Source organism: Rhinolophus sinicus, chromosome 3 (genome assembly GCF_057876585.1).
Source record: "Rhinolophus sinicus isolate RSI-liver-muscle chromosome 3, RSI-T2T, whole genome shotgun sequence".
In the NCBI taxonomy this organism is placed as follows: domain Eukaryota; kingdom Metazoa; phylum Chordata; class Mammalia; order Chiroptera; family Rhinolophidae; genus Rhinolophus; species Rhinolophus sinicus.
In genome coordinates, this window is record NC_142503.1 from 365,109 (window position 1) to 393,060 (window position 27,952).

Consider the following 27,952-nt stretch of genomic DNA (forward strand, 5'->3'; position numbering starts at 1 on the left):
GACCGGCCGCCGCCGAGTGACGCGGCGGGAAAGAACTGCGACCCCACGTGCGGGATTCCTGGCAGAACCTGGGGCGCTCCGCACCCAGACACCGGGAAGGCACGGGGCCCGCGGAGTCCCCAGGTGGGGCGGGGCGTCCAGGTGGGGCGGGGCGTCCAGGTGGGGCGGGGCGTCCAGGTGGGGCGGGGCGTCCAGGTGGGGCGGGGCGTCCAGGTGGGGCGGGGTCCCTCGGGCACGCGGTCTTCCCGGGGAGGACACCGCGCCCGGGAGGCGGCATCCCAGGGACTAAGCGGGCAGAGCAGGCCCTGGGGCGGGTTCCTCACCCCGACAATCTGGCCCGTGGCCCCGCCCACCCCGGTCCCGGCCTCCCCGAAGCCCCAGCCACTTCCCCCGCCCCGTGGGTCCTTGGCCCCGCCCTTCCAGCCCCGTCTCAGCGCCCGGCCCCGCCCACGCGGCGGCCCCGCCCCGCGCGGCCCTGGGCGGCCTCACTGCGCAGGCGCGGGCAGGAGGCGTGCAGTTTGAAAGCATGGCGCCGCCGGGGCCGCGGCGGGTGCTGTGTGAGCAGAAGATCCGGGAGGAGAGCGGCCTGGCGCCGCACCGCGATCTGGGTACGCGGCGGCCGCCGGCGGGAGGGCGGCGCTGGCCGAGGGCGCGAGCTTCCCTCCGGGCGGTCAGGCCAGAGGCGCCGGCACACGGATGCGCGGTTCCCGAACGGCCGCAGGCCTGGGGGTGGGGGCGGGGGTGGGGGCGGGGCCGCGGGGCGGGCAGTGGGGGGAGGGGCAGCCTGGGCCTGGGGGCGTTCGGGAGGTGAACACAAGCTCAGACTTTAAATGCGACTCTAATATTGCTCTTCAAACTTGAGAGTTGCCTTATTTTTGTGACTTTTTCAGATTATGACGTTCCTATATCTTTTATGACAATTTATTTTCAATGAAAAATAAGGTTCAAATCTCATAATTTTCTCTTAGCTGAACTTCGGTCCCTGTCTATGCCTGGAACTTACCAAGAGAAGATTACTCACCTGGGAAATTCTTTAATAAATTTAACGGGTCTGAGATCTCTAGATCTCTCACACAACTCCTTGGTTAGTCTAGAGGTAAGTTTCAGTTTGTTTCTGAAACGAACATGTATTGCTGTCAGTAGCAGTGGAAAGTACATTTATAGTTAAACGTGTTCTGCTTGATAATGATGCCCTCATGCTTGTCGTCTGTACACGTAACAGCGATTTCAGTGCTGTGTCATTCTTCTGGTGTTTACAGTGAGCTAGTTTCTTACACATCACATTGCGTCTTTAAACTACTTTGACAACCGAAAGTTACAGCTCTGATGAAGGTGATTGTGTCTTTAAAGGGATACAGAAAGGCCCAAGAGACTAATGTGTGTGGGCCCATCACTCTCCATCCCTTTCCCAGCCGTGTTTTCTCCTCCATCCACTTTCTGATCTGCACATCTGTTTATGGTCTGACTCCTGGTGGCCGCGGGGCCTTGAATGGCAGGGCCACAAGTGCAGGCCTGTGCAGTGGCCTGTCCGGGCAGGGGCTCAGTCCTCACTCGGTCACTGAGGTGGTGGCTAGTGGGAATGCTGTGTAAACATTGCTGGTGGCTTATCTGGAGAGGAAGGCAGGACATTGCCCTGGACCGTGGTGCTTCAGCACCTCTGACACGGGGTCAGGAGCCTGCCCAGAGTCAGAGGCCAGTTCTAGTCCAGGCTGTACCCAGTTCTGGCTCATCTCTCTGCCCTCAGGCCTCAGTGTTCTAATCTGTGACATGGGGCAACAGTGGTGCTCATCCTGTGCAGTTACGTGCAGGTGAATGAAATCAATTGAGCTCGGTATGTGCTGAGAACGCAGCAGGCACCAGCTGTCCCCAGTGGTCACGACTGTGGCAGACGTCTCTGCACAGGCATGTGACCGTGTGCAAGACAGAGAGGACACTCACATTCATGCTCTTCCTGGTAACGGTATGTGTTCAGCGCAGCTTGTTGAGGGGGCTGATGGTTCTGTGACCGCCCGTGGCGCTGCTGATTTTTCCACGTGTGAGCTGATTTGGCGTTTTGTCCTGTGGCAGGGGATTCAGCACCTGGCTGCCCTGGAGCGTCTCAGCCTCTACCACAACTGCGTGTCCTCGCTGGCAGAAGTGTTGAGGCTGCGCTCCTTGCCCGAGCTCAGGGATGTGGACTTGCGACTGAACCCCGTGGTGAAGAATGAGCCCGGTTACCGTCACTTCGTCGTGCACGCGCTCCCGAAGCTCAGGCAGCTGGGTGGGTGCTGACCCCGCGCTTGCTCGCTGGGGCCTGTCTGTCAGGGTCTGTGCTCCCTGGTCGATCGCGCTGTTGGTCTTTCTGAAAAGGGATGGTGACTTTCTGCTCTGATGGCGTGAGGGTCTGTGTCACAGGGTGGGTCTTGCAGGAGAGCCACCTGGGAAGGTGGCAAGGAGCCCCACGGCCACAGATAATACCCAGGGAGGCCAGGAGCACAGGCGTGGGCCGGCTGCTCGGCTCCTGGTTTCCCTCCTAGCTGTTTGCCTGGGCGCGTTCCTGAACTTCTGGTGCCTGTTTCTGCGCATGGTCCCTGGGCTTTGTCTTAGGCTCAGCCGGACAGCTGGACTCTACCTGGAAGGACACAGGACAAGAGGCTCACTGGGCCGCACCCTCCCCAGGGGACCCGGTGACAGGATGAGCCCACACCTGAGCATCCCGTTTCCCCTGACGGGATAGATCTGTGACAGGCTTGCAGGGAGCCGATTCGACATGGCCTGTCAGGAGGGTGACACTCGGGGAGCCACAGGTGCCTTCCCACTGCCTCCCAGCACGTGTCTGCCGTGAGCTGTGTGCCAATGCCCCTCCACGTCGCACTTCCATGGCGCGCTGACCGTGCAGCGCTGAGGTGGGAGGCTCGGGGCCTCATGCCCTTGGTCCTGCAGTGGAGGCGGGTAACGGCCGGTGCCTGTGCTGCAGGAGTGTCTGGATGAGGGGTGTGAGCATAGTGGGTCCTGAGTCCCCAGCCCGCTCACTTCGCAGCGAGGCTGGGGGTGCGTTCATTTAGGGCCTGTTCTCCTTGGGGGCCGACCTCAAGAACCCAGTGACAGCCACCAGGGCAGCATTTGTCACGAGGGTGTGGGGCACCACTGTCCACGTGGTGAACACGGAGCTGTTGGCAGACTGCGGACAAGGTCCTGCTGGTGCCCAGCTGGGGTCTGTGGAAACCCGTCTGCGTGTCTGGGCTGCGAGGGCACTGATGCCGCGGGCGGGCTGTGCCGTGGTTGTTAGTGACCGGCCCCCAGGGGGTCGGTGAGACCTACTCGGAATGTCTAGGTGCCTGGGAGGGTGCAGGCTTCCACTCTACCTTTGACTCCAAATAACACAGGCAGTCGATGGGGGCTCTTTTTCAGAAGCTTCCCAATCCTGATTATGGGAAATGTTTGTAATCTTCAGTCTGAAATCACTCCTTTCCCTTTGTCACAAATGTTTTAGATTCAGACTCTTTCAGTTTTTGTGTGGGGCGGGGATGTGAGAGTCTCCCACACAGTGGGTCACTCAGTGCGGCACCTCTGGCACCCATGGGTGCCCCGTAAGTCAGAGCAGCCAGTGGCTCTGAGCAACTGAAGGGCCCTGCAGGCTGACAGGAGTGGAGCGAACACCTCGCATGGTCCAGGGGTTGTGAGGTCTGGGAGAATGTTGCAGTCAGGAGAGGGCGTAGTTTTGGGGCAAACGAGTTTGCATTTGATTTGAGCCGTATGGAGTTTGAATTTGTAGTTGAACGGTCCAGAGCAGTATTCTGATAGCGAGGGTTTGGAGCTAAGAAGGGAAGGGAAGGCCCAGGGAGGGGAGTTGTGTGTCATCAGCACCAACGAGTGTCTGCACCTGCTCTCAGGTGCAGTGCCAGGGAATGTGGGACAGACAGGCCAGGAGACCAGGCCATGTCTCATGGATGGGGGTCACTGAGGACACGGCAGGGACGGGATTAGGGAGGCGGCTGTGTCCCCAGAGGAACCCCAGCCTGCAGAGGCGTCGCTGCGTGGTTTTCCCAGCTCCTTTGTTTCCCTGTTTGGATGCGACTGTTGCAGCATCACTCATTTGCTGCGGTTCTGCTCTCTGGGCTGTGCCACAGGAAATGCCCGTTGGCAGGCAGCCTCGGAATGGACAGACGTACCATTTGTAACAGTAACCTGTGCTGTCGCATCGCAGCTGTCCACACACCAACTGTGAACATTTGGGAAGCGCGTCACCTTCAGGTCCTGGAGGGAAGCCCTGGAGATGTTGAGTAGAAGCCTTTGAAGCTGGGGCATGCCCGTGGGGACAGTTTAAACTTGTCGTCTGTGTTTCCCAGTCCTGAGGCTCTGAGGGTGCAAATGTTAGGCGTGAGGGCATCTTCTCTCTAGTGTGTCCAGGGTGCTCACGCATGGATACTGTCAGGTGTGTCACGCAGTGCCCGGAACGTGCATTAAAAGAAGGGGCCAGAGGGTGTGCCGGGTGTGGACCTGTACATGCGTTTCTTTCCTGCGGACACAGCCTGACTGCAGAGCGGGGTCTGTGGAGAGAGCTTTGTGCGAGCGGGCAGCATCTCTGGGAAGGAGCCCAGCATCCTTTCCTGGGTTTGCCCAGTGCTGTGGGGGATACTGGCAGGGTCACCCCAAAGGGAACAGCAGGTCCGGAGCAAGCGGTGGCAGCTCTGGGCATGCACAGGGTGGTGCTGGGGTGCCTTGTGGTGTCGTTTGCTAGTGTCTCGGTGGCATTTGCTCCCTAGATGACCGCCCCGTGAGAGAGAGCGAGCGGGAGGCATCCTGGCTGCGTTTGGCTTCAGAGGGATCACTGGACGCCACGCAGAGCTTGCCAGCTGTGGGCAGAGCCGGAAGGTATGAACACGTGTGGTGTGGGAGCGTGCAGACATGCTGAGGCCGGCCTGGTGTTGGGCGTGTAACCAAAGGATGGAGAGCTCCGCATTAGCTCGAGGTCAATTGTTTTGTGGGTGTACGGCCACTGAAAGGGTAGACACGCAGGAGCAGAGGCCCGGGTACCAGCTGGGGCGCAAGGAGACAAGGGACAGAGTCCCTCTTCCTGTAAGTTACCTTTTAATGTTAAAATGTTTACTAAAGTCACACGTGTGAAGTCAAATAGTGCAGAGGCTTCTGGCGAGAAGCATCAGCCCCTCTCCCCGCTGCTGCCCCCGATGGTGCCGACACATTGCCAGGTCTGGCTGTGCACACTTGGAGCAGGACTGCTGGCTGCCACAGCCCCCACCCCACGCCCTGTGACAGCCTGTGGAGTGCACGTCCTGTGTCCTCTGCCCAGGGCCCTGTGGCCAATGCGCCTGCCTCTGCTCAGCCTGTGCCCGCCTGCCATCCCCGCCCTCGGCATCTTCGGGATTCTGCACGTGGTCACGGCTGGTAGTTTCTAAATGCTTTGAAGCCATGGAGAATCTTCAGGCTTTGTGTACGGGTTGATCTAAAGGGTAGAAGTCAGTTCACTGTTTACGGTGCTTGTCATGTACTAGGATGGTGTCCTCCTTTACACCATCTCCTTCAGGCTGAAGCTTTACGAGTTCCCTTTTTCTCCCATTATATGCCTTAGCTCATCCATAAATTCCTCCAATGTGGAGGTCGGCCAACTTTTTTTGTAAAGGACTAAAGAGAGAATATTTGTAGTGCTGAGGGGACACCCTTGCTTTGTTCCCAATCTTTACAGGAAAGCATCTCGTTTCTCACCACCAAGTGTGATATTAGCTGTAGGTTTTTGTAGGTGTTTTTTTTATCAAGTTGAGGAAGTTTCCCTCTGTTCCTGGTTTGCTGACCATTTTTATCATGAATGGAGGCTGGATTTTATCATCTGCTTTTTTTGCATCTATTGATACGATCATGTGATTTTTATTCTGTAGCCTATTGGTGTGATGGATTGCATTGTTTTCCAAATGTTGAATCAGCCTTGTGTACCTGGAATAAATCCCACTTGGTCATGGTGTATAATTCTTTTTATACGTTGTTGGATTCAATTTGCTAATTTTTTTTGAGGATTTTTGTATCTGTGTTCATGAGAGAATAATTTTCTGGTATTGTCTTTGCTGGTTCTGTTATTAAAGTAATTTGGCCTCGTAGAATGAGTTAGGAAGTGTTCCCTCCACTTCTAGAAGAGATCATAGAGAATTGGTACAATTCTTCTTTAAGTGTTTGGTAGAATTCACCAGTGTACCCATCTGGACCTGGTGTTTTAGAAGGCTGTTAATTATTGATTCAATGTCTTTAATTAATGTAAGGCAATTCAGATTATTCATTTCTCCTTGTGTGAATTTTGGTAGATTATTTTTTTCCAGGAACTGGTCCATTTCATCTAGATGATCAAATTTGTGGGCATGGAATTGTTCATAATATTCCTTTATTTCCCTTTGAATGTCCGTGAGATCTATAGTGGTGCCCCCGCTTTCATTTCTGATGTTAGTAATTTGTGTTAACCTGGCATAGATGTTTTTCAATTTTATTGATCTTTTTAAAGAACTTTTGAATTTGTTGATCTTTCTCTATCGATTTCCTGTTTTCAATTTCATTGATTTCTGCTCTAATTTTTTTAAACATAAATTTTATTGGGAAATATTGGGAGACAGTGTGTTTCTCCAGGGCCCATCAGCTCCAAGTCGTTGTCCTTCAATGTAGTTGAGGAGGGTGCAGCTCAGCTCCAAGTCCAGTCGCCGTTTTCAATCTTTAGTTGTAGGAAGCACAACCCACATCCCATGGGGGAATTGAACTGGCAACCTTGTTGTTGAGAGCTCGCACTCTAACCAGCTGAGCCATCCGGCCGCCCCTCTGCTCTAGTGTTTATTATTTTTTTTCTTTTGCTTACTTTGAATTTAATTTGTTCTTCTTTTTCTAGTTTCCTAAGGTAGAATCTTGGATTATTGATTTTAGCTCTTACTGGTTTCTTTTTCTAATATATGCGTTTAATACTATAAATTCCCCTCTCCGCATTGCTTCACTGCATCCCACAAATTTTGAGAAGATATATATTTTTCATTCAGTACAAAATATTTTTAAATTTCTCTTGAGATTTCTTTTTTGACCCATGTGTTATTTGGAAATACGTTGTTTAATCTCCAAGTATTTTGGGATTTTCCAGTTATCTATAATTGATTACTAGTGTAATTCATTGTAGTCTGAGAGCAGATAGTCATATAAGATTTCTCTTCTTTAAGTGTGTAAAAGTCTGTTTATGGCTCAGAATGTGGTAGATCTTGGTGAATGTTCACGTGAGCTTGAGAATGTGTATTCTGCTGTTGGATGATGTCGTCTGTAGATGTCCTTCTACCCAGGCGACTGATGGTGCTATCAAGTTCAGTGTGTCCTGACTGATTGCCAGCCTGCTGGGTCTGGCTGTGTCTGAGGGAGGGCGTTGGAATCTCCCACTGGGATAGTGGAGTCACCTTTCTCTTCGCAGTTCTCTCAGTTTTTGTTGCATGTAGTTTGAAGGTCTACATCATCAAAAAAAAGTTTGGTAGGTGCATGGATGTTAAGGATTGTTTCGGCTTCTTGGAGAATTGACCCCTTTATTGTTATGTGATTGATGCCCGGCTTGATCCCTGATAACTTTGCTTGCTTTGGAGTCTGCTTTTCCTGGTATTATTGTAACTACTCTAGCTTTCTTTTGATTAGTGTCACCTTGGTATACTTGCCTCTATCCCTTTACTTTTAATCCATCTGTGTCTTTATAGTTAAAGTGGGTTTCTTGTAAACAACATATAGTTGGGTCTTGTTTTTTGGTCCATTCTGACAATCTGAGTCTTTTAATTGGTGTATTCATACCATCAATGTTTAGAGTGATTATTGATACAGTTGGATGAATATCTATGATATTTGTTACTGTTTTCTTCTCATTGCCCTTGGTCCTTGCTCCTGTTCTTGTCTCCTGCTCTTTTTCTTCCTTTTGTTGATTTAAATGAACGTTTTATATGATTCCATTCCATTTTCTCTTTTTGCTTAGCATATCAGTTATATTTTTACTTTTTTTAGTGGTTGCCCTACAGTATGCAATATACATTTACAACTAATCCAAGTCCACTTTCAAAGAGCACCACGCTGCTTCCCAGGGAGTGCAAGTGCCTTGTGATAACAAATGCTCCCAGTCCTCCCTCCCTGTCCCTGGGTCATCGCGGTCACTCATGCCCTACTGTTCTACACAAGCATGTATTTTATATGTATACACATGGGCGTATGTCATTGAATACGTTGTTGCTATTATTATTTCAAACTGTTACCTGTTAGGTCAATTAAAAATAAGAATAAAAGTAAAAGTTTTTATTTTACCTTCACTAATTTCTTCTCTAATGCTCTTCCTTTCTTTATGTAGCTCTGAGTTTCTGACTTATAGCCATCTCCTCTCTAAAGAAGTTCTTTTAAGATTTCTTACAAGGGAGGTCTACTGGTAACAAGATTCCCTCAGTTTTTGTTTATCTGAGAAAGTCTTTATTTCTCCTTCATTTTTGAAGGATACCAAATTCTAGATTGGTAGTTTTGTTCTCTCAACACTTTAAATATTTTACGCCACTCTTTCTTGCATGCATGGTTTGAGGTGAAGTCAGATGTAATTCTTATCTCTGTTCCTCCAGGTAAAATGTTTTTTCTGATCTGGCTTTTTTCAAGATTTTTTTTTTTCATTGTCTTTGATATTTTCAGTTTGTATATGGTAGTCATTGATGTGGTTGTTTTGCCATTTAACTTGTCAGTGTTCTCTGAGCTTCCTGGATTTGTGGTTTGGTGTCTGACATTAATTTGAGGAATTTTCAGTCTTTACTGAAATGCTTTTTCTGTTCCTTTCTCTTACTGGTATTCTTATTATGTATATGTTACACCTTTTGTAGTTGTGCCACAATGCTTGAGCATTCTAGTGTGTTTTGTTTTTCAGTCTTTTTTTTTTCCTCTTTGCTTTTCAGTTTTGGAATTTTATTTTTTGGGGGGAGGTCGGGGGGATGGAGAACAGGACTTTATTGGGGAACCGTGTGTACTTCCAGGACTTTTTCCAAGTCAAGTTGTTGTCCTTTCAATCTTAGTTGTGGAGGGCGCAGCTCAGTTCCAGGTTCAATTGCCGTTGTTAGTTACAGGTGGTGCAGCCCACCATCCTTGCAGGAGTCGAAGAGTCGAACCTGCAACCTTGTGGTTGGGAGGACGCGCTCCAACCAACTGAGCCATCTGGTACTGGCCCATGTGGGAATCGAACCAGCAGTCTTCAGCATTAGGAGCACGGAGCTCCAACCGCCTGAGCCACTGGGCCGGCCCCAGTTTTGGAATTTTCTGTTGACACATCCTCAGGCTCAGAGATTCTTTCTTCAGCCGTGTCTTGTCTACAAATGAGCCCATCCAAGGCAGTCTTCATGTCAGTTACAGTGTTTTGATCTCTAGTATCTCTTTTTGATTTTTTTCTTAGAATGTCCATCTCTCTGCTTATGTTTCCCATCTTGCATTTTCATTAGAGCCCTTACATTATTACTCATAGTTGTTTTAAATCTTGGTCTGGTCATTCCAGCATTTCTGTCATATTTGAGTCTGGTTCTAATGCTTCCTCTTCTTTTTCAAGATTGTTTTGGCTATTTGGAGTCCCCTGAGATTCCAGTGCATTTTAGCATGGGTTTTTCTATTTCTACAAAAATATCGTTGGGATTTTGAGAGGGATCGCACTGATTCTGTAGCTCACTTTGAATAGTATTGACATCTTAATGTTAAGTCTTGCTGTCCATGAACATGGGACATGTTTCCATTTACTTGTGTCTCCTCTAATTTCTTTCAGCAACGTTCTGTAGTTCACCTGCTCTTGATAATCTCAGGACTGCACTGTCACAGATTCTGGAGTTCAGAGGACTAACAGACAGTCTGGGCAGCCTCCTTACTATCCAGAGGTGACAGTGGAGGCCCAGCGGGGCTGGAATGTGTCAGAGGTCAGGTTTCTGTGGGCAGAGCCAGGAAGAGAACCCAGGCCCCTACTCTCTGCAGGGATCTGGAAAACTTTGTCGTAGAAAATAGTGCGTTTACCTCTTCACGTGTGATCACTCGTCATAGAATCAGTTATACTTATAATCCCCAGGATATGGTTGAGGATTATTGTGAAAGGTCACTTCTCAAGCTGCCTGTTGGAAATGAGGTCTCTCTGCGTGGAGGGTCACTGTTGGGAGTGAGGTCATCTCAAAAACACCTCACATTTTAGTCACTTAATGTAAACATAGAAGTTTGGACACTGTATCCTTTACCTTTCCTGATCTCGTGGATCACACTGTGATACGCTAGGAAAAGGAGAGCTTTCCGAACTTCCGTTCTTGAACAAATCCTAGTGGGGCTCTGCACATGCTGGGTGCCATGGTGACATCACATGCCCTTGCTCTCCGTCACCAGTTGTCCTGCCGAGTTCCTCCTTAACTTCTTAACTTCTCTTTAGTGGAGGCACAAGACCCATTTCTCTGCCGCTGCACCGGCTGCCCCCGAGACCTGTGGCTGTGCAGGTGTGCGGCCGCGCCCCTCACAGGGTCTGCACGGGCTGGGGCCACAGCACTGAGCTGCCTTTTCTTTGTAGACCGTTCAAGTCCAGAGCCAAGTGCACTGACCCCTCAGCCAAGAAGTGCTTGGTCGTGGACGTGGACGACGAGGCGGTCCTGAGCCTGATTGCCGAATGCGAGTGGGACTTGAGCAACCCTCCTGGGAGCACGAGTTCCAGCCAGAAGGAGAGAGAGGCCGACTTCCACAGTCCCCAAGGTACGCTGCTGCGCCCCATGAAGGCCAGCGGGTCCCCCTCCCCAGCTCTGAGGTGGCCATCGCTGGCTTCACGATGTACCTGTGCTTTCTAGAGAACTGAAATACAGAATCTTCATGCAGTCTTGTAAATGCCAGTAAGTTGGGTTCCAGAATTACAAGAGAAAAGGTCAATGAATTTAAGTTGACAAGCAGCATACCACGTGCTTGTTTCAGTCACTTTAGTCCTCAGCCCCTTCCAGTTACAGGGAAGGGGTAAGACGTCCGAGTGGACAAGAAGGGAACGTGGCCTGTGGCTGGTGGAGCTGCCGTCCGTGTGGGCCTGGCAGGTGTTCGCTGAGCTTTGGGAAGCGCTGAGCGCTTGGCCATAACCCAAGGGTGTGGGGTCTCTGCCGTGCATGGCTTCTCCACCTGTGCACCTCAGCGGGGGCTCTGCTGGCACCAGGACTTGTGCCCAGCTGTAGCTCCGTCTCTTCCTCCATGTGCCTCCTGGGAGGGTTCCATCAAGACTCCAACAGGTCGAGGTGTAAGTTCGGGCTGAAGTCCCAGGAGAGTGCACTTGCTGGCACAAGGGCATCTGCCCTTTGAGCATCTTCGCCAGCTCTTGTCATGGTCAGTCGTCAATGCTGGCAGTTCTCCTGGGTAGGTAGTCGTAGTTCATGATAGCTTCCGTTTTCATTTTCCGGAAGCCCCGTCATGAAAGTCTCTTCACGCGCTTACAGGCCACGTGTATGTCCTGTGGTGATGCTTCTACACCCTTTTCTCTTCTTGGTATGGAGTCATAGGAGCTCCGTATGGTTTGTGGATACAACCTCTTCTCAGATGTAAGGATTGCAAATTTTCTCCCATTCTGTGACTTGCCTTTCATTTTCTCAACGATGCTTCGAAGAGCAGAAGTTTTATTTTTAGTATAGTCCAGTTTAGCAGTTTTTTCTTTATGATTCGTGTTTTGTGCCCTGCAATCTTTCCCCTGACGCTTGTGAAGATTTTCCCTGTAGGTGTCCTGTGGTCTCGGTGTTTAGTCTGTGACCTGCTCTTGGTCTGGATTTGTGAGTGGGCTGTGGGATGGGATGGGTTGCTGCCAACCCCACCCTGCACATCCATTGGTGCTAATACCATTTGTTGAAAAGACTGTCTTCTTTCTCATGTCATAACCTTGGCACGTTTGTTAATTTGGTTGGTTCTGCATTCTGCTCTATGGGTCACCAAGTCTGTCTTTTTACTAGTACCACACCATCTTGACTCTCGGCTGTGTGGTGACCCGTGAGTCAGGCAGGGTCGGTCCCCTGCCTGCAGCAGTGACCACTGCAGCTCATGACAGGGTTGGCTGTTGCACTGTTAACCCACTCAGTCACCTCTTTCTTATCTAAGTGATATACTTAATAGATTTCATACAGTGTCAGAAGCTTAAAATGTAATCTTTAATGAACTAAAACTTGTTAAATGTTCTCTAATAAAATAGAATCCAGACATCTGTTGAATCCTCAGTCAATACAGTACCAGTGTGGGGACTCCATAAAGAAGGGCCATGAGAGGAGAAAAGGCAGCTCCAGAGGGTCTGGTGCAGTGAAACCTCAGAACCTGGACCTCGGAGAGCGCTCGCCCTCGCCCTCGCCCTCGCCCTCGCCGCAGCATGGAGACCAAGTCCGGGCCCGCCGCCCCCGGGGGCCATACATGCACTTCTCCCCACACCCAGGTAATGTCACACAGCCGCGTCAATTGCTCCTTAAGCAGGTAGCTATTGTCACCATGTGTTTTGTCGCTATGGAACTTCTCCTGTTCTCTTTATTAAGCTTGTTTGTTTGTGGAATGCGCCAAAATGTCTTAAGAAAGAACCTCGTACATTGAAATTTATAATACATCCATATTTTAGATTCCTAGTCTGTAAGTATTTTGGTGCATTTACACACACACACACACACACACACACACACACACTTCTAAATACATGGGCCCAGGCTATGACAATAGCTACATTTTAAAAATTAAAGGTGAGGGAAATGAGATATGAGTTAAATTAAGAGTGTTACATGCATGTATATGGCAAAGTGTCAGAAAACCCCCAATATGAGTGAACACAGTACCTTCTGAGGCTTGTTCAGGCTGGTCCCTGGGGCTTTGAAGGCAGGACGAGTTGTGGTGGTGACCTGCCCAGGCTGCCTGTGGTGGCTGCAGAGCAGGGTGTGGTGTTGAGGCCGGGTCACACCCCTGTTATGTTTTCTGCTGTCATTGTCCCGGTGGCTTTTCCCCTGTATTCTGAGACCTCATCAAGATGCCGCGGTATGTGGGTTCATGGCACCCCTGTTTATGCAACTGTCAGAATTCGTCGTTTCACCTCAGTTCACGAACACACACATGCTCGATGCTTAGACCTCTCTGCAACCTGCAGTCCCTGTGGATTTCCAGAGTGAACTTGGAAAGGCTGCCGCAGCAGGACAAGGGACTTTCCTGTCTGTCCATCCAGACTCCCAAAGTCAGCATCGAGCACCTTTGCTCAGTTGTGCCCCTCCGCCTGTGTAAGTGGGTGTGTCCTTGTGTGGGTGTGGTATATATGCACACATGCATGTGCACGCATGTTGTGTACACGTGTGTATGTGTACATGTGTGCTGTGGGAATCTGTCCTTGTGTATGCATGTATGTGTGTGCATGTGTATATGTACATGCATGTGTGGTATGTGTATGTGTATCCGTGTGTAAGTCCATGCGTGTCCCTGTGGATGCATATGTGTACATGGATGTGTGCATGTGCGCGCACGTGTATGTCTGTGTCCCTGTGTATTTATGTGTATGTGCATGTGTGTGTGCTGTGTGTATACGTGTCCCTGTGTAAGCATGTGTTGCACTCATGCACATGTGTGTACGTGTGCATGTGTACACATGTGTATGTCTATGTCCCTGTGTGCGTGTGCGTTCATGTGTATACATGTGTATGTGTACATGTGTGCCTGTGTTGCTGTATGTGTATACATGGGTGTATATCCATGTGTGTGCACACTCTCTGTCATTGTTCTTTTTCTGAACCTTGGAGCGGGATGTCCTGTCACTCCGAAACATTCCTGTGTGTGGTTCTTAACAGCAGGGACACTCTCCAGAATCGGAAATGAACTTTGTCACAGACAGCCTGTTCACATTTCACGGGATGTTCCAGTGACATTGTTTCTTTGTGATCCAGGACCCCGTCCAGGTGCACGCAGCGTCTCTAATTGTCATGTCTCGCCAGACTCCTAGGACCCGAAATGATTTCTCACGATCTTTCTGTCTCTGCACCTTGAAGGTTAAAGCGTTCAGATTTTATTTGTGTTGGTTGACTCCCAGTGTGGCTTGCTCTGCTGATTCCTGGTGGCCAGATTCAGCCGCTTGTTCTGGAGGGTGGGCTCGTGCAGGGGCTGGAGCGGAGTGTGGAGAAAGAAGAGTGCAGGTCAAGGCCAAGGTGACGCGCTGCAGCAGTGCACGGTCTGTGTTTATCCCTAGGCAGGGTGGGGTGGGGTGGAGTGGCCAGTGGGATCGTGGAGGGGGGGTGGGAGGGCCCATCTGTGTGGACCCAGCAAGAGGTGGAGGGACTCGGTAAGTTTGGTCACTGACATGGCGCTGAAGGCGAGTGTGTCAGGTGACCTGTGCCCCAGGCAGACAAGTGACTGTCGTGTACTCAGGTTACGTGCACAGGAGCCTGGGTTTGCTGGGAGGCCAGGCTTGGCTGCGCTCACGGTCAGCCTAGGAGCTGTGTGGATGCCAGTGCAGTTTGGGAATGCAGAGGGGACCCCACAGGAGACGCCTGGTGGGAGGGCGGCCTCCTAAGGTGGACCTGAGCCTGGGTGGGGAACCAGACAGGAGGGTCCCAGGGCTCAGGGCCAAGGAGCTTCAAGAGGAGAGCAGGGAGGGCTGGGCCCTGGGCCCTGGTCCAGCCTCTTCTACGGACCCTGGTCCACAGCGTGCTGGGCCCGAGCTGCCCAGGTGTGACCCTTGCCTCCTCTGGGTGCTGGGTGGCGCTGGTATGAGCCCACCAGGGGACGTGGTTCAGAGGCTGTGGGGCCATGCGCGGCCCTGGGGGCAGGAAAGTCGCAGGAGCTGATCCGTGAACGGTCTCCCATAGGAACAGTGCTGGGGTCCGCTCTCATTTCCAAATGTCAGCTTTTTGCTCATCTTTGTCGTACGTGATTTTGGGAAGAAAACACATAGTAATGCTTCAGTCCTGTCACTCTTTGATGGATTTCCCGTGTGTATACATGCATACACACGCGTACGCATGCGTGTACACACTGGTCACTGCACCCAGGGAACTTGGCTGACGAGGGCTCTGTTGTTCCCTGTGTTACAGATGCCACAGACGTCGAGGACTCAGCCCCCTCTTCTCAGAAATCAAGTTTGTCAGCACAGAACGTATTCAAGCCCTCGCCTTCTCCCGAAAAGTACAGGAAGCAGAGCGTGCCTGGCGGGAGGTCCCAGGCGCCTGCCGCCCAGGCCTGTGTGAGCTGCCTGGAGGGTGGTCTGCGCGGGCACAGTGGCTCCCAGGGCAGCAGCCAGACGGCCTGTTCCCCCTCAGAGGTGTCGGAGCCCGGCGAGCAGAGGCCCCTTGGCACACGTGGCTCCGACATGGGGGTGAGTGGGCGTTGTCATCGGTCACACTCCTGAGATAAACACTCTTCCTTCGTGTTTGCCCCTGAGTGTTTGGCAGTGTGCCCCTGTGTGTCAGGGTCCAGACACGATGGGCCGGCTGCCCGCTGGTCACTGCCGGTCGTGGGTCGAGCCTGTTCCTACAAGTGGCCTGGCCGCTGTCCGGCTGCCCCTTCAGCCTGTCGCTGTCTCCCTGTCTGGGTGGAGGGGAGAATGTGCTTGTGCCTGAGGGGGGACGTGCGTGGGCCTTTCCTGTTGGCCAGGAGGAACACGGCCAAGTGCAGAACTGCGCCCGCGGCCTCGCACACTCACTGTGGTCATCCTCGTGGAGAGGGCAGTACCTGTGTGGGGAAGACAGAAATCTCAGTGACCGAACTGGGTCCACTGTGGGGACCTTGGCCTGTCACCGTGCCTGTCGCCCTGGCCGAGTGTCCAGATGCTGCTTCGGATCTGGGATGGTCTCAGCTTCAGCTTTGGGAGTGAGCAGTGGGGCCTTAGTGTTAGCACCCTGACCGGTTACCCTGTGACCTCGGCAGAGCAGTGCTCCTTTGGTGTTCTCACTCCTGGGGGCCTGAGGACACGTCCACCACCGCTGTGTTCCCTGGGGCTCCTGGGGTAGGCAGCGGTGGCAAGAGGTGAGGGGTGTCCCACTGACGTGGCTTTACCTGCCCTGGCCCAGGTTGTCCCATCACTCAGGCACTCACTGGCTGTTCCAGAAGTTCTTTAGTAGAAAGGCCTTTCATATGTTAAGTGCCAGTGAAAGGCGAGACTCTCACTGGCTTGCTGCCTGGGAGACAGATGGAAGCTTTTCCTCTTTCCCGGTCCAATGCGCGGTAAGTGTTCCCTGCGCACTTGGGAAGTGGGCAGGAGGGCAGGAGCCATGCCCCTTCAGTAATTCTTACAATTGGTAGTCATTCTTGTAAAGGTAGGAACAGAGTGCCAACTGAATGCTGGCGATGGCTTGCTGTGTGTAGAGGCCCCCGCGGCCGCTGGTGTGCTCGGACGCTGGGCTCTGCCCAGTAGCCGCTGTGTGTGACTTCACTATATGGGGGCCTTTCGCGCCAGTGGCCACGCAGGCCGCTGGCTCTGAGGGGTGTCTGCCGTCCTGGAGTCAATGTGGACTGGTCAGGGGGTTTCTGTGGGAGTCCCCACAGCCGCAGCCCTTACACGGTCACGGTGGGTTACATGGCCCTGTGTCAGTGCAGACCCGTGGTACAACGCCTCAGTTTAGGTCTTGCATCCTCCATTAGCCATTCGTCCTGGTGTGACATGTTACCCTGCCCCACAGACGTGGACACCTGGCACTGAGCTCTCGGAACCTGCCCACCGCCACATGTCGAGAGGGGGTGAATCTTGTATGTCACCCCCTGTGGATTTGTGCAGGGGCTGGTGTGCAGGCTCCGTGGATAAGGGTATTGGCGTGGTGCCTGGTGGGCACCGAGCTTGTGGTGTCAGAAGCCTTGTGTTGGGAACTGAAAGCCGGTGCCATGGTTCTGTTTCTGTCCCAGGTGTCTCCCAAACAGTACCCGTCCAGGAAGGCTACCCTGGAGGTGACACTTCTGGAAGTGCTTCTCGACCTGGTGGACAGGTACTGGAGTGGCTGCAAGTCCCTGCACAGCAACGAGGCGTTCCTGGGTGAGTTGGGAGGGACGGTCAGCTCGTCAGCACTGGCGGCACTGTGTCAGCAGGTGTTCGTCCTCCTGCTGGGTTCTGGGCCCCGGTCCGGGCTGGACCCGGCCTCCCTCTGTCAGCCGTCAGTGTGGCCGCTGCGCTGTAGGGAGCCTGTCCGTGTCCTCATAGCAGCTGGGGGTCCCTTAGCTGTGGGACACGAGGGACGCCACGCAGGCCTGTGGCTGTTGGCTCCCTCCTGCTGGCTCTGGGGTTTGTGAGATGCCTCGTCACCTGGTTTTGTTGGAAGTGCCGTTCACAGGTGTTTGCTTCTCATGGCTCTGTTTTCATGTGAGGATTTGGAGAGATTAAAAAGCTGTTGCTGTTGTGTCCGAATCCTCTGAGATTGTGTGCAGGGCCCGGGATTCGCTGAGATTTTGGTGGAAATGACTGAGGTCCAGGAGGATGGTCCCTCCCCCGAGTGGACTTGGGTTTGCTGTGTGCAGGAGTAATTGGGGACCCTCCCACCCAGAGTTGGGGTGTGAGGCAGGATGGTGCATCCCTGGGGCTACCTTTCTCTTTCTCCTGCAGCCTGGGGTGCAGCCGTCAGTGTCCCAGTGGGAACAGGGGCTTGCCAGCTGTCTCCTTCCTAGCACGCCCTGGGCCCTGCCTGGCCGTCATCTTAGCCACCACCAGAGGCTCCTGGGTTCTCCGTCTGCTCAGTCTGTCGGCCCCTCAGCCTCTCCTCCTGGGATCGGGAATCCTCGAGACGCTGGAGCCTGGAGGCCGACCCCATAAACCTACACCCTCTTGTTAGGGCCGCCGTGGGCCCGGCCTGTGGTACAGACTGCTGTCCACAGTCCTGCAGCTGCCAGGTGGGGCGCTGAAGGGGCGAGGCAGGCTGCGAGGGCAGCGAGCCACAGCACGCCAGGCCTCCCCTCTCCGGAGGGCCACCTTTCTCTAGAGTAAAACTGCTCCTCTGGATGTAGCAAAGCCTGAGCGAACGTCGTTTCAGGGGTGCCCACGTCTCTGCTAGTCTCCAGGCCTGTAGTGTTTTTGAGGCATGTAGTGTGTGACATTCAAAATATATTGAACACATCTTGTTCACACTTCTCCCTTTCCACGTAAATGCTATAATAACACTTGATTTTTGCTTGAAGCTCAGGCAAGACGTATTTTGTCATCTGCTCAAGAATTTTCAGCAGCTCAGGACAATTCGACAATTCTGAATGAAGAAATTAGGTACCTGACTCTCGAAAACAAAGCTTTGCACGATCGCCTGGTTGAGCAGCAGCAGCAACATGGCGTGAAGATGAGTGAGGTGGTGTCGGAGCTCAGCAGCACCCGGAAGGAGATGGTGAGCCACGTCCTGGTGTCATTTCCCTTTGTTCACAGATGGGGGGAAATGTCTTGACTCTGCACTGCCCCCCAGCCACTGTCAGGCTGCAGCTGGAGCTCCTCTCCTGCCCTGCCAGGATCACAAAGCCTCTCCTCACCTGGGCGGGCTCTGTCGCTCCCAGACCCCATGGCCCCAGTGACGTGCAGGTGGCAGCATCACTGCTCCTCCCAGCTCTGCCTCTCCTGGGCGGCTGCCCTCTTATGAGAAAGGCTGAGTGGGAGAGACAGAGAGAAGGTGAAGCTGGGCTTGAGGTAGAGCTTTTGTGGCTCCACGTTCTCTGGTCCAGGTTCCCGAGGCTACTGATGAGAGAGGTTCCAGTTAGCTGGGTGATCCTGGGGTTTCTGCTGCTGTCCTGCCTGCACGAGCCAACCACGGGACCAAGGTCCTGTTGGACCTGAGGGAATTTCTACCAGCAGGTGGCACCCAATGGCAGCCAGAGCCAGCACAGCTGGGCCAGCAGCTGAGCCCAAGACTCCTGGCTGGGCAGGGCCGCCCTTGTCCTTTGTAACCTCACTGTAAGACCATCACACATAAATGTGTACAGTGAAGAAGAAGAAAGATCTCAAATTAACAATGTAACTTTACACCTCAAAGAACTAGAAAAAGAACAACAAACTAAACCCAAAGTTGACAGAAGGAATAAAATAAAGAGTAGAGCAGAAATAAAGAGAATAGAAAAATAATAGGAAAAATCAACAAAATTGAATTGGGTTTTTGAAAAAATATACAAAATCGACCAACCCTACACTAGACTAAGAGAGAAGACTCAAGACTCAAAATTAGAAATGAAAGCGGAGACGTTACAATGGATGCCTTAGAAATATAAAGAATCATAAGGAACTATTCTGAATGATTATATACGAACATATTGAATAACCTAGAAGAAATTAATAAATTCTTGAAAACATACAACCTACCAAGACTGTATTAAGAAGGAATAAAGCCCAAACAAACCAATAACAAATAAGGAGATTGAGTAGTAATCAAAAAGCTCCCCCGAAAGAAATGCCCAGGTCCAGATGGCTTCATGGCTGAGTTCTACCAAACATTTAAAGAAAACTCAATACCGATCCTTCAAAAGCTCTTTCAAAAAACAGAAGTAGAGGGAACACTTTCAAACTCGTTTTGTGAAGCAGCATCTGATACCAAAGCCAGATAGAGACACCCCAAGAAAGAAAACTGCAGGCCAATATTTCTGATGAACGCAGATGTGAAAACAATAATGTACTGGCAAACCAAATTCAACAGCACATCAGGAAGATTTTATACCATGACAAGTGGGATCTTCCCCTGGAATGCAAAGGTGGTTCAACATATGCATATTAATACACCACATTAACAGATTGAAAGATAAAAGCAATTGATAGATGCAGAAAAAGCATTTGACAAAAGCTCAGTATCCATTTGTGATAAAACAAATTCTCAACAAAATGGTATAAAAGAAAATTTCCTCAACACAATAATGGCCGTTTATGTAAAGGCACAGCTACCATCATGACCAGTGGGAGAAAATGGAAGACTTTTTCTCTGAGACCCAGTGCACATGAAGGCTGCCCACTCTCAGCACTTGTATTCAACCTACTAGTACTGGAGCTACTAGCAAGAGCAAGCAGACAAGAAAGGGAAATGAAAGGCCCAAATCAGAAAGGAAGAAGTAGATTATCTCTATTTGCAGATGACCTGGTCATATATACATAGACAACACTAATGATTTCACACCAGAAAAAAAAGAAACAAAACCTGTTAGAACTAATAAATTCAGTGAAGTTGCAGGATACAAAATCAACATAACAAAAATCAGTTGTGTTTCTTTTCTACCAACAATTTATCTGGAAAGGAAACCCAAGGAAATATTCCTATTTATGGTAGCATCAACAATATTAGGAATAAGTTTAACCAAGGAGTTTAAAAATATTAACACTGAAAACTATAAGACATTGATGAAAGAAATTGAAGAAGATGCAGATGAATGGAAGGAAAGCCCATGTTCATGACCGGGAAGATTAATGTTGTCAAAATGTCCATACGTCCAAATTGATCTGCAGAGTCAACACAGTCCCTATACAAATTCCAATGGTAATTTTCACAGAAATAGAAAAAACAATTTTAAAAACTGTAATTATTTTTCTTGTAATTTGTATTCTTCTTTTTCTAGTTCCATAAAAGACCCCAAAGCAATCTTGGGAAAGAACAGCGATGTGGCATCTCTGTCCCCATTGCAGGCTGTACTGCAGGCCAGTCGTCCAGGCAGCATGGTCTTGGCATAGGAGCAGACATGTAGATTGTTGAAACAGATCAGTGAGCCCAGAAATAAACCCCACTGTATCTGGTTCAACTAATTTCCCACAAGGACATCAAGAACACACACTGGGAAAAGGACAATCTCTTTAATAAGTGGTGCTGGGAACACTGGACAGCCACATGCAAAAGAATGAAACTGAACCCTTACCTTACAGCATACACAAAAATTAAAATGGACGCAAGACTTAAATGTAAGACGAAACCGTAAAACTCCTAGAAGAAAACATAGGAAAAAGCTCCTTGATGTGGACTTGGCAGTGATTTTGTTCGATATGACACCAAAATAGCAGACAACAAAGGCAAAAAAACAAAAACAAAAGAAACTAGTGGGACCACATCAAGCTAAAAAGCTACACAGCAAAAGAAACAATCACCAGAATGAAAAGGCAACCTATGAAATGGGAGAAAATATTTGCAAACCACATATCTGATAAGGGGTTAATATTCAGAATATATTAAAAAACTCATATAGCTCCACAGCAAAAAAGAAACAGCCTCATTAAAAATGGGCAGAGGATCTGAATAGACATTTCTCCGAAAAGGACACACAGGTGGCCAACAGGTACTTGAAAAGATGCTCAGTGTCACTAGTCATCAGGGAAATGCAAACTAAAACCACAGTGAGCTATCACCTCACACCTGTAAGAATGAGCATCATCAGTAAATCAAAACACCTGTTGGCGAGGCTGTGGAGAAAAGGAGACCCTCTTCCACTGTTGGTGGGATTGCAGATTGGTGCAGCCACTGTGGAAAACAGGATGGAGTTTCCTTAAGAAATTAAAAGAACTACCGTGTGATCCAATCATCCCCGTCCTGGGTAGATACCTGTAGGAAATAAAATCAGTAGCATGAAGAGATACCTGCCCCCGAGGTCCACTGCAGCGTTATTCATGGTGGCCGAGGTGTGGGAGCAACCTCAGTGCCCATTGGTGGGTGGGTGGGTGGATCAAGAATGTGTGTCCGTACAGTGGACACCACTCATCCTCGGGAATAGGAAACCCTGCCATTTATGACAACATGGTGGCCCTGGAGGGCGCTGGAGTAAGATTGGTGAGAAGAACTGCATGGTCTCTCTTACATGTGGAATGTGAAATGTCCAGGCCACAGAGGCAGAGCATAGACAGGGTGTCAGGCAGGAGGTGGGGCATCAGGGTGGTGCTGGTCAGAGGCAGAGCTGTGCTGTGCAGGACGAGCAGGTTTAGAGCTAGGGGACAGTGATGACTGGGTGACACAAGTGAATCTGGAAATGGCTACGAGTAGATTGTAGGTGTGCTCGTCACAAAGCACAGTAACTGAGAACACATGTTAATGTCACTTGACTGTAGTAGTGATTTCGCTCCGTACATCAAATGTCAAATGTACACCTTAAGTATATACAGTTTTTTACTTAAAAAGAGACCATGGTACATCACCTCACTAATCACTGCAGTGGGTTTTATTGTGTGGAAACCACTGAGGGAGCCCTCCTTTTAAAAACTCACCACTGACGGGCTGTCATGGGGGTGAGGGGCAGGCTGTGGAGATGCAGCCGGCCAGTTGGAGCAGGTAGGCCCGCTGCGGAGCCCCTCCACCTGATGTGCAGTGCCTCAAACAGCAGATGCTGGGTCCTGCGCGCCAGGAGCCCCGTATGCGTGGCCTGTACGTCGGGCTGGGGGTCAGGGCTGTGCTCTCCGCAGGCCTCCAGGCCCTCTCGGGTGGCCAGCGGCCTCACGTGACCTCCCGTCAGGCGTGAGTTGTCACTGTTGGTTAGGAGCCAGTGAGCACACGAGGGCACGAGTACCCGTGGCCATCTCAGCATCCACCCGCTGCACCTCCCAGGCTCAGCCTCCTCGTTTGTGGAAAGTGTTGAAGGCAGCTGCAAGATTGCTGGGAAACACACGTGTCTGCAAGTGCCTGTTCCCTTGTCCTTTCTAAGGGCAGACCGCAGCCAGCTCTTCAGAAGCCTGACAGCGTGGACCCCACACCGAAAGGTGTGCACTGGTCAGTGTTCATGGCGCTCTATCTGCTCATAGCAAATCTGTGATGGAAAAGAGACAGAGAAAGCAGACCACCATGCACATACTTTTGGAAAAGAGTGACACATCCTCAAGAAGAGCCCCAGGCAGGTCCTTCAGGAGGTGGCCCCAGGAGGTGACAGCTCAATGTACCTCACTGCCCGAGACCTTCCAGTGGGACGGGATGTGGAGGTGGAGAGAGTGACACTGACGAGCCTGACCCGGGTTGGCTGAGGCAAGTGTGTGTGTGTGTGTATCTTAGTTTTTATCAAAAAAGTTTAAAAAGTTAAAAAAAAAATTAAATAGGAAACTTACAAAATAAAGATATAAAGAAAGAAAATAGTTTTTACACCTATACCATGTATTTCTGTTTTAAGTTGTGTTTTTACAAGAGTTGAAATGTTAAAAAATGTAAAAGCTTATAAAGTAAAGAAGCTACTGTAAGCTAAGGTTAATTTATCATTGAAGAAAGAAAAAAAATTTAAAATAAACTGAGTGTAGCCTCAGCATGCAGTGTTTACGTCTGCAGTCGTGCACAGTCACGTCCCAGGCTGTCACATCCACTCCCCACTGACTCACCCGGCGCCACGCCAGTCCTGTAGACTCCGTTCTTGGTGAGTGTCCTGTCCAGGTGTGCCATCTTTACCTTCTACACCGTGTGCCCGCTGTGCCCTGGCTCTGGTTAGCTTCCCAAATACCATGTGTTCCAACCTTCTGCAGTCCTTGGTGCCCTCACGCGCTTCCAGGCTTGTGGCCCAGGAGCAGGAGGCTGCAGCACGCAGCCCAGGGGTGCAGTGGGCGGTGCCCTCCTGCCTCTGTCATGTTCACAGACGACGGATCACCTAGCAACACATTTCTCAGAACTGCAGGCCCCTAGTTAGGTGGCCTGTGACTGTACTGCTCTTCCCATTGTGATTCAGCAGTTCTGACTCGAAACAGGAAGCTGGTGTCCGGTGGTTTCAAAGGTTTTCCTTTAACGTTCTGTGTGCCTTCTACCGAATTGGACTTGTCTGCTTTAAGTGTACTGTTCTGTGTCCTTAGGATGACTTGAGGCAGCATTTAGACAGATCTGTGGAGGAGAACAGTAGCTTAAAGTCTCTTCTGTTCAGCATGAAAGAAGTAAGAAATGCAGACACTTCAGCTACGTTAAATGTGCAAATCACTGGTGAGTTGCCAGTTCCTGTGGTACCTCTGCTCGGTTCAAACGCCCCTATGGAGGCTTCATCTCCAATTATTCACAGGATTCAGGAACCGCAGATACCATAAAGCGGGCTGCTGTGCGAGTTGGAGCGGGCGCACTGCTCCATTCCCTTGCCGCCTCAGCCGCTCGGGCATGTGGCACGTGCGGGTGGCCACCCTCTGCTCAGCCTGGACTGTCCCGCGCAGGCGCAGTGCTCCTCCTTGGTCCCTGGCCTTCCAGACTCAGATCGTTTTCATTTCCCTCTCTTCACTTTCTTTGATTCTGTTTTGCCATTTTTACAAAAGTGCTCTCGGTATTTCCCATTCAGATACCGGGCTCTTGAATGAGGTGTCGGCGGTCTGTTTTCCATGGTGTGAAGTGGGTTCTCTTGAAGGTGTTGATTTCAGAGGACGGACAGTTTGAGCACCTTTTCCCATCCGTACCTCTCAGGCGCCCCAGAACTTCTACTTAAAGGGCCACGTGGTCCATACTTCTGGTTCAGGGCCTTCTGGCGTCTGTGCCAAGTACTCACCGTGGCCTTTGTCACGTGAACGTAGCCACCCGTAGTCACCCTGGTCTCTTTGCCCATCGTGTTTATTGGGCCATTGTACTGAGTGTAAAGAGTGATTTACAGTCCTTTCATTTAAATTTTTATTTAAAAACTTCCCCTTTTCACCTTGTTTCTTTCCGATGTCATATGTTTCTTTCCATTGTCATGTTCACTTGCTCTTGGGTTCCTTCTAGTTGAGCCTTCATTTCTTGCGAAGCTTCCCTTTGCTGCTCATTTCTTGCCTGACTGCAGCCACGTCCTTTCTCACACTCTCCGATTCTGACGTAGGTGCTTCCTTCACTGCTGGTATAATTTCCTTTGTCTGGTTCATTTTAACACGGGCAGTTATGGTTTCAATCGGTTCTGGGCATGGCTTTCATTGTCTGAAGGGGCGCTGTTGTGCTCAAATAGTTACTTGTGAGGGGGTTGGCCTCGACTTCCCCGTTGTTCATTGTCATGAATTCCTAGAAGGAGCAAGTCAGGCAGCTTTTCTAACTTTGCAGATACATATGGCAGCCTCCATTGGGGGCTTCAGGCCCTGTTCCCTCCCCCACTTCTCTCTGGTGTCCTGTCCTGCTCAACCTGGACCCCTCACCAGCTGTTTGCAGGGACCGGCAGGCCAGCCTCGAGGGGTCATGGTGGCTCCAGCTCCTTGAGACCGCACGGGACCTGGCTTTACTTTATTAGGGGAGACTGACTCTCCCTCACGCCCGCCCTGGGTCCCTAGCTGGCCTGGGATTTCCCATGAAAATGGGACACAAGAGGGCTCCCACCTGCAGGGCTGTGGCTGTCTTAGCTTTGGGGTCGTGAGGCTACCTGATCGCCAGGGTTTTAACGTTGTCTGTGGGGTTCTGGTCTTGGCCTCCCATTACTCTTGGTGTTAACTGGTGTGTGGCTTCTTCCCAGGGGGCACAGGTCCGGAGGGGTGTTTTCTTGTCTGAGCACATGGCTGTGGCACTCCTGAGAAGGACCTTTGTCATCGTCACCTCCCCCCGCCCCCCACCGCCCTGCTCCCTGCCTCCCTGCGCAGGCTTTGCCATCGCCTCGGGTGTGCTGTGGTCCTGCAGGGCTGTGTCTGCATGTGGATTTATGGGTAGCCTGGTTTTGGATTGGGGAGCCAATAAATAGTATCTTTCTTCTCCCCTTGAGAAGGAAACCCAGAGAGAAGCAGGAGTCATGTAGATGGATGCAAACACATGCTCGGCCATGAGACCAGAGGGCACACCAGAGACTTGGGGCCACCGTGGGCATCCGTCACTTCTCCCCAAAGCTGCAGGCCCTCCCCTTGGGCAGAGGTCACTGCGCTGTGGAAGGGAGGCCTGAGGGTTGCCCTGCCAGCAGGCAGACCACCTGTCACCACTCTGCCCTCTCCATAGGGGTGCAGTTCCTCAGGGTTCCTGGGGGCAGATCCCCACAGCTTCACCCCGAGGAGGGAGCTGGAGCGGGACCTTCTTTGTTCACCCCCCTCTGAGTTGCTCACAGAAGCTCACCTTTCCCAAGCTGCATTCTTTCTCTTGTATCGCCGGTCCAGTTTAACCTCTAGAATTGTTTTAGTCTTCCAAATGTATAAATGAATTTCACTAAATAGCGCTGCCGACTTTCCCTTTCAGGGCTTCAGACAGGCGTGCAGAGGCTGTCAGGTGAGGTCATGGCGTTACAGCAGCACCTGGAGCATTGTGACGAGATCCGGAAGCTCACACACATGCTGCAGGAGAGTCACAGGTACACAGAGGGCACCGTGTTCTGGGGCCAGGCATTGGAATGCTGACGTTCCTTCCTGCCGCAGCGGCCTCTGAGGTGTGACCAGGGCCATGAGGGGAGGGGCACATGAGGGACGCTGGTCAGTGACGGGAGCCTGCGTCCCGAGGGCCCTGGGCCTTGACGTGTGCTGTCCCCTCAGCATGGTCGTGTCTGTTCACTAAGCAACACGGAGATACCACCTTTAGCCCCTGGGGGGCTGTGGTGGAGGTGAGAAGGGAACTGGGGGTGTGGGTGTTGTCAAGGCAGGACGTCAGGTTTTCTTTAGAGAATTGTGTCCTGGAAACTGGGTGGAGGCTGTATAGACAGGAAGTTGCCTCGGGGGGAGGCGGGCTGCTGTCGGGGTGCGGCTGTGTGAGCCCCAGTGCCTGCGGCCAGTGCCCACACCCCTGCCCTTTCCTCCACTGTCCTTGCTTGTCCTCTCTCTCCTCGGCTGAGGCTACCACATCTCCCCGGATTTGGGTGCAGTCTGGTCATAGGTGGATCCAGGCTGTGACCTTTCAGGGTTGAAGGCCACAGACCCTGTGGGCCTATTATAGGCACAAGTCACAGGGCAGGGGCTCCTGAGAGACAGGCCTGACTGAGATGGGCAGAGGCAGGGAGGTGACGCAGCCACGAGTACAGGGATTGGCCGGCGAGGCGAGATCACTGCCTGAACTTGATGGGGCCACCTGGCAGGTCACTCGGAGCTGGCCCTGTGGGTTGGTGTGGATGGGGTGGGGGTGGGGTGGCGTCCACCTTGCCAGGGGCTGTGTCAGGTCCAAGCAAACAGGCTGCTACCCTGCGACCTCAGGGAAAAGCGGCCCTGCTCTCGCCCACTTCTTGTGATGCCACAGTTGCGTCTGGGTCACTGCTAACTGGGTCACTGCTAACTGGCAGGGCAATTTGGAGATGCTAGGATCAGTAGAATACAGCAGCAGCTTCTCTGCAAAAAGCCTTCTAAAATTAAAAATGGTTGAGAATATTAAAAAATCAGGACTTTCAGTTGTTACTGTTACAATGTCAGAATCATTTAGAGTCCTTTATACTTGACCAGGAATTGGAAATATTTCAGTCTTGGGTCTTTTCTAGAATCAGGCCATTGCTCTGCCAGCCGTGGACTACGGTGGTCTTCTCAGTGCCCCTGTGTGGCTGGGGCATTGAGAGCCATGGGTTCACTGTTGAGTCCATTTATCCCTCCCCCGGTGCCGAGGGGGCCTGCAGGGTGGCGTGATGGCCAAGGGGCCGACAGACCTGCCCACCCGGTCTGGGGGCAAGGGGGGCAGAGGGGCAGTGGCTGAGGGAGCTTGAGGGGTGTGCGAGGGACAGGACGGCCTGCGGTCTGGCCAGCCGTGGGTCAGGAGGGAGGGTGCTGCTGGCGGGCACAACCGCAGGTCAGCAAACGGGACTTCCGGCCCTGTGTCCCCGCAGCTCCCTGGTCAGCACCAACGAGCACCTGCTGCAGGAGCTGGACCGGGCGCGGGCGCTGCATGGGGCTGAGGTGCAGCAGCTGCACTGGAGCTACCAGGCGCTCAAGAGGACCCTGGGCCTGTCCCCGCACGGCAGCACCCACCCGCCCTGCGCCACCTAAGCCCCCCACGCGGCGGCCTGTGTGCTCGCTATTCAGGGCCCGCAGCTCCATCTTCCAAAACGCCTGAGAGGACAGGGTACGCAGGCCCTTCCCGGGTTTCCAAACAAAACAAATCCGTAAGTTTCATCAGGCATCTTGAGATCAAGAAAATGCTGCATTTTGTTGCCCCATGTGAAAAAGAGCGTGTGTGATGATTGAAGAAAAGTTTTTTGTGAACAATTAGTCCTTATTTAATAAACGAATACATTGTTCTAAAAAGTGGCT

The 27,952-nt window shown here is 51.6% G+C and overlaps 1 protein-coding gene across 10 annotated transcripts; it reads left to right on the plus strand.

Moving 5' to 3' along the window:
* The first annotated feature begins 438 nt into the window (after positions 1-438).
* Positions 439-27,946, plus strand: CEP72 (centrosomal protein 72). 10 transcript variants are annotated; one of them, XR_012495217.2, is made up of 12 exons: positions 457-608; positions 969-1,096; positions 2,068-2,260; positions 4,746-4,854; positions 10,541-10,719; positions 12,179-12,412; positions 15,033-15,313; positions 16,837-16,963; positions 18,097-18,293; positions 23,672-23,795; positions 25,971-26,328; positions 27,529-27,652. XR_012495217.2 is itself a non-coding variant. In XM_074329151.2 (12 exons), the coding sequence occupies exons 1-12, from the start codon at positions 527-529 to the stop codon at positions 27,686-27,688; spliced, it is 1,926 nt and encodes a 641-aa protein (XP_074185252.2). In that variant the 5' UTR covers positions 457-526; the 3' UTR covers positions 27,689-27,946. The 10 variants fall into 10 exon arrangements, 7 of the variants coding, with proteins under 7 accessions (XP_088652539.1, XP_074185252.2, XP_074185247.2 ...); XM_074329151.2 differs by having other exon boundaries at positions 25,971-26,082; positions 27,529-27,946; XM_074329147.2 differs by lacking the exon at positions 457-608 and adding an exon at positions 1,799-1,960 and having other exon boundaries at positions 25,971-26,082; positions 27,529-27,946.
* Positions 27,947-27,952: the final 6 nt, after the last annotated feature.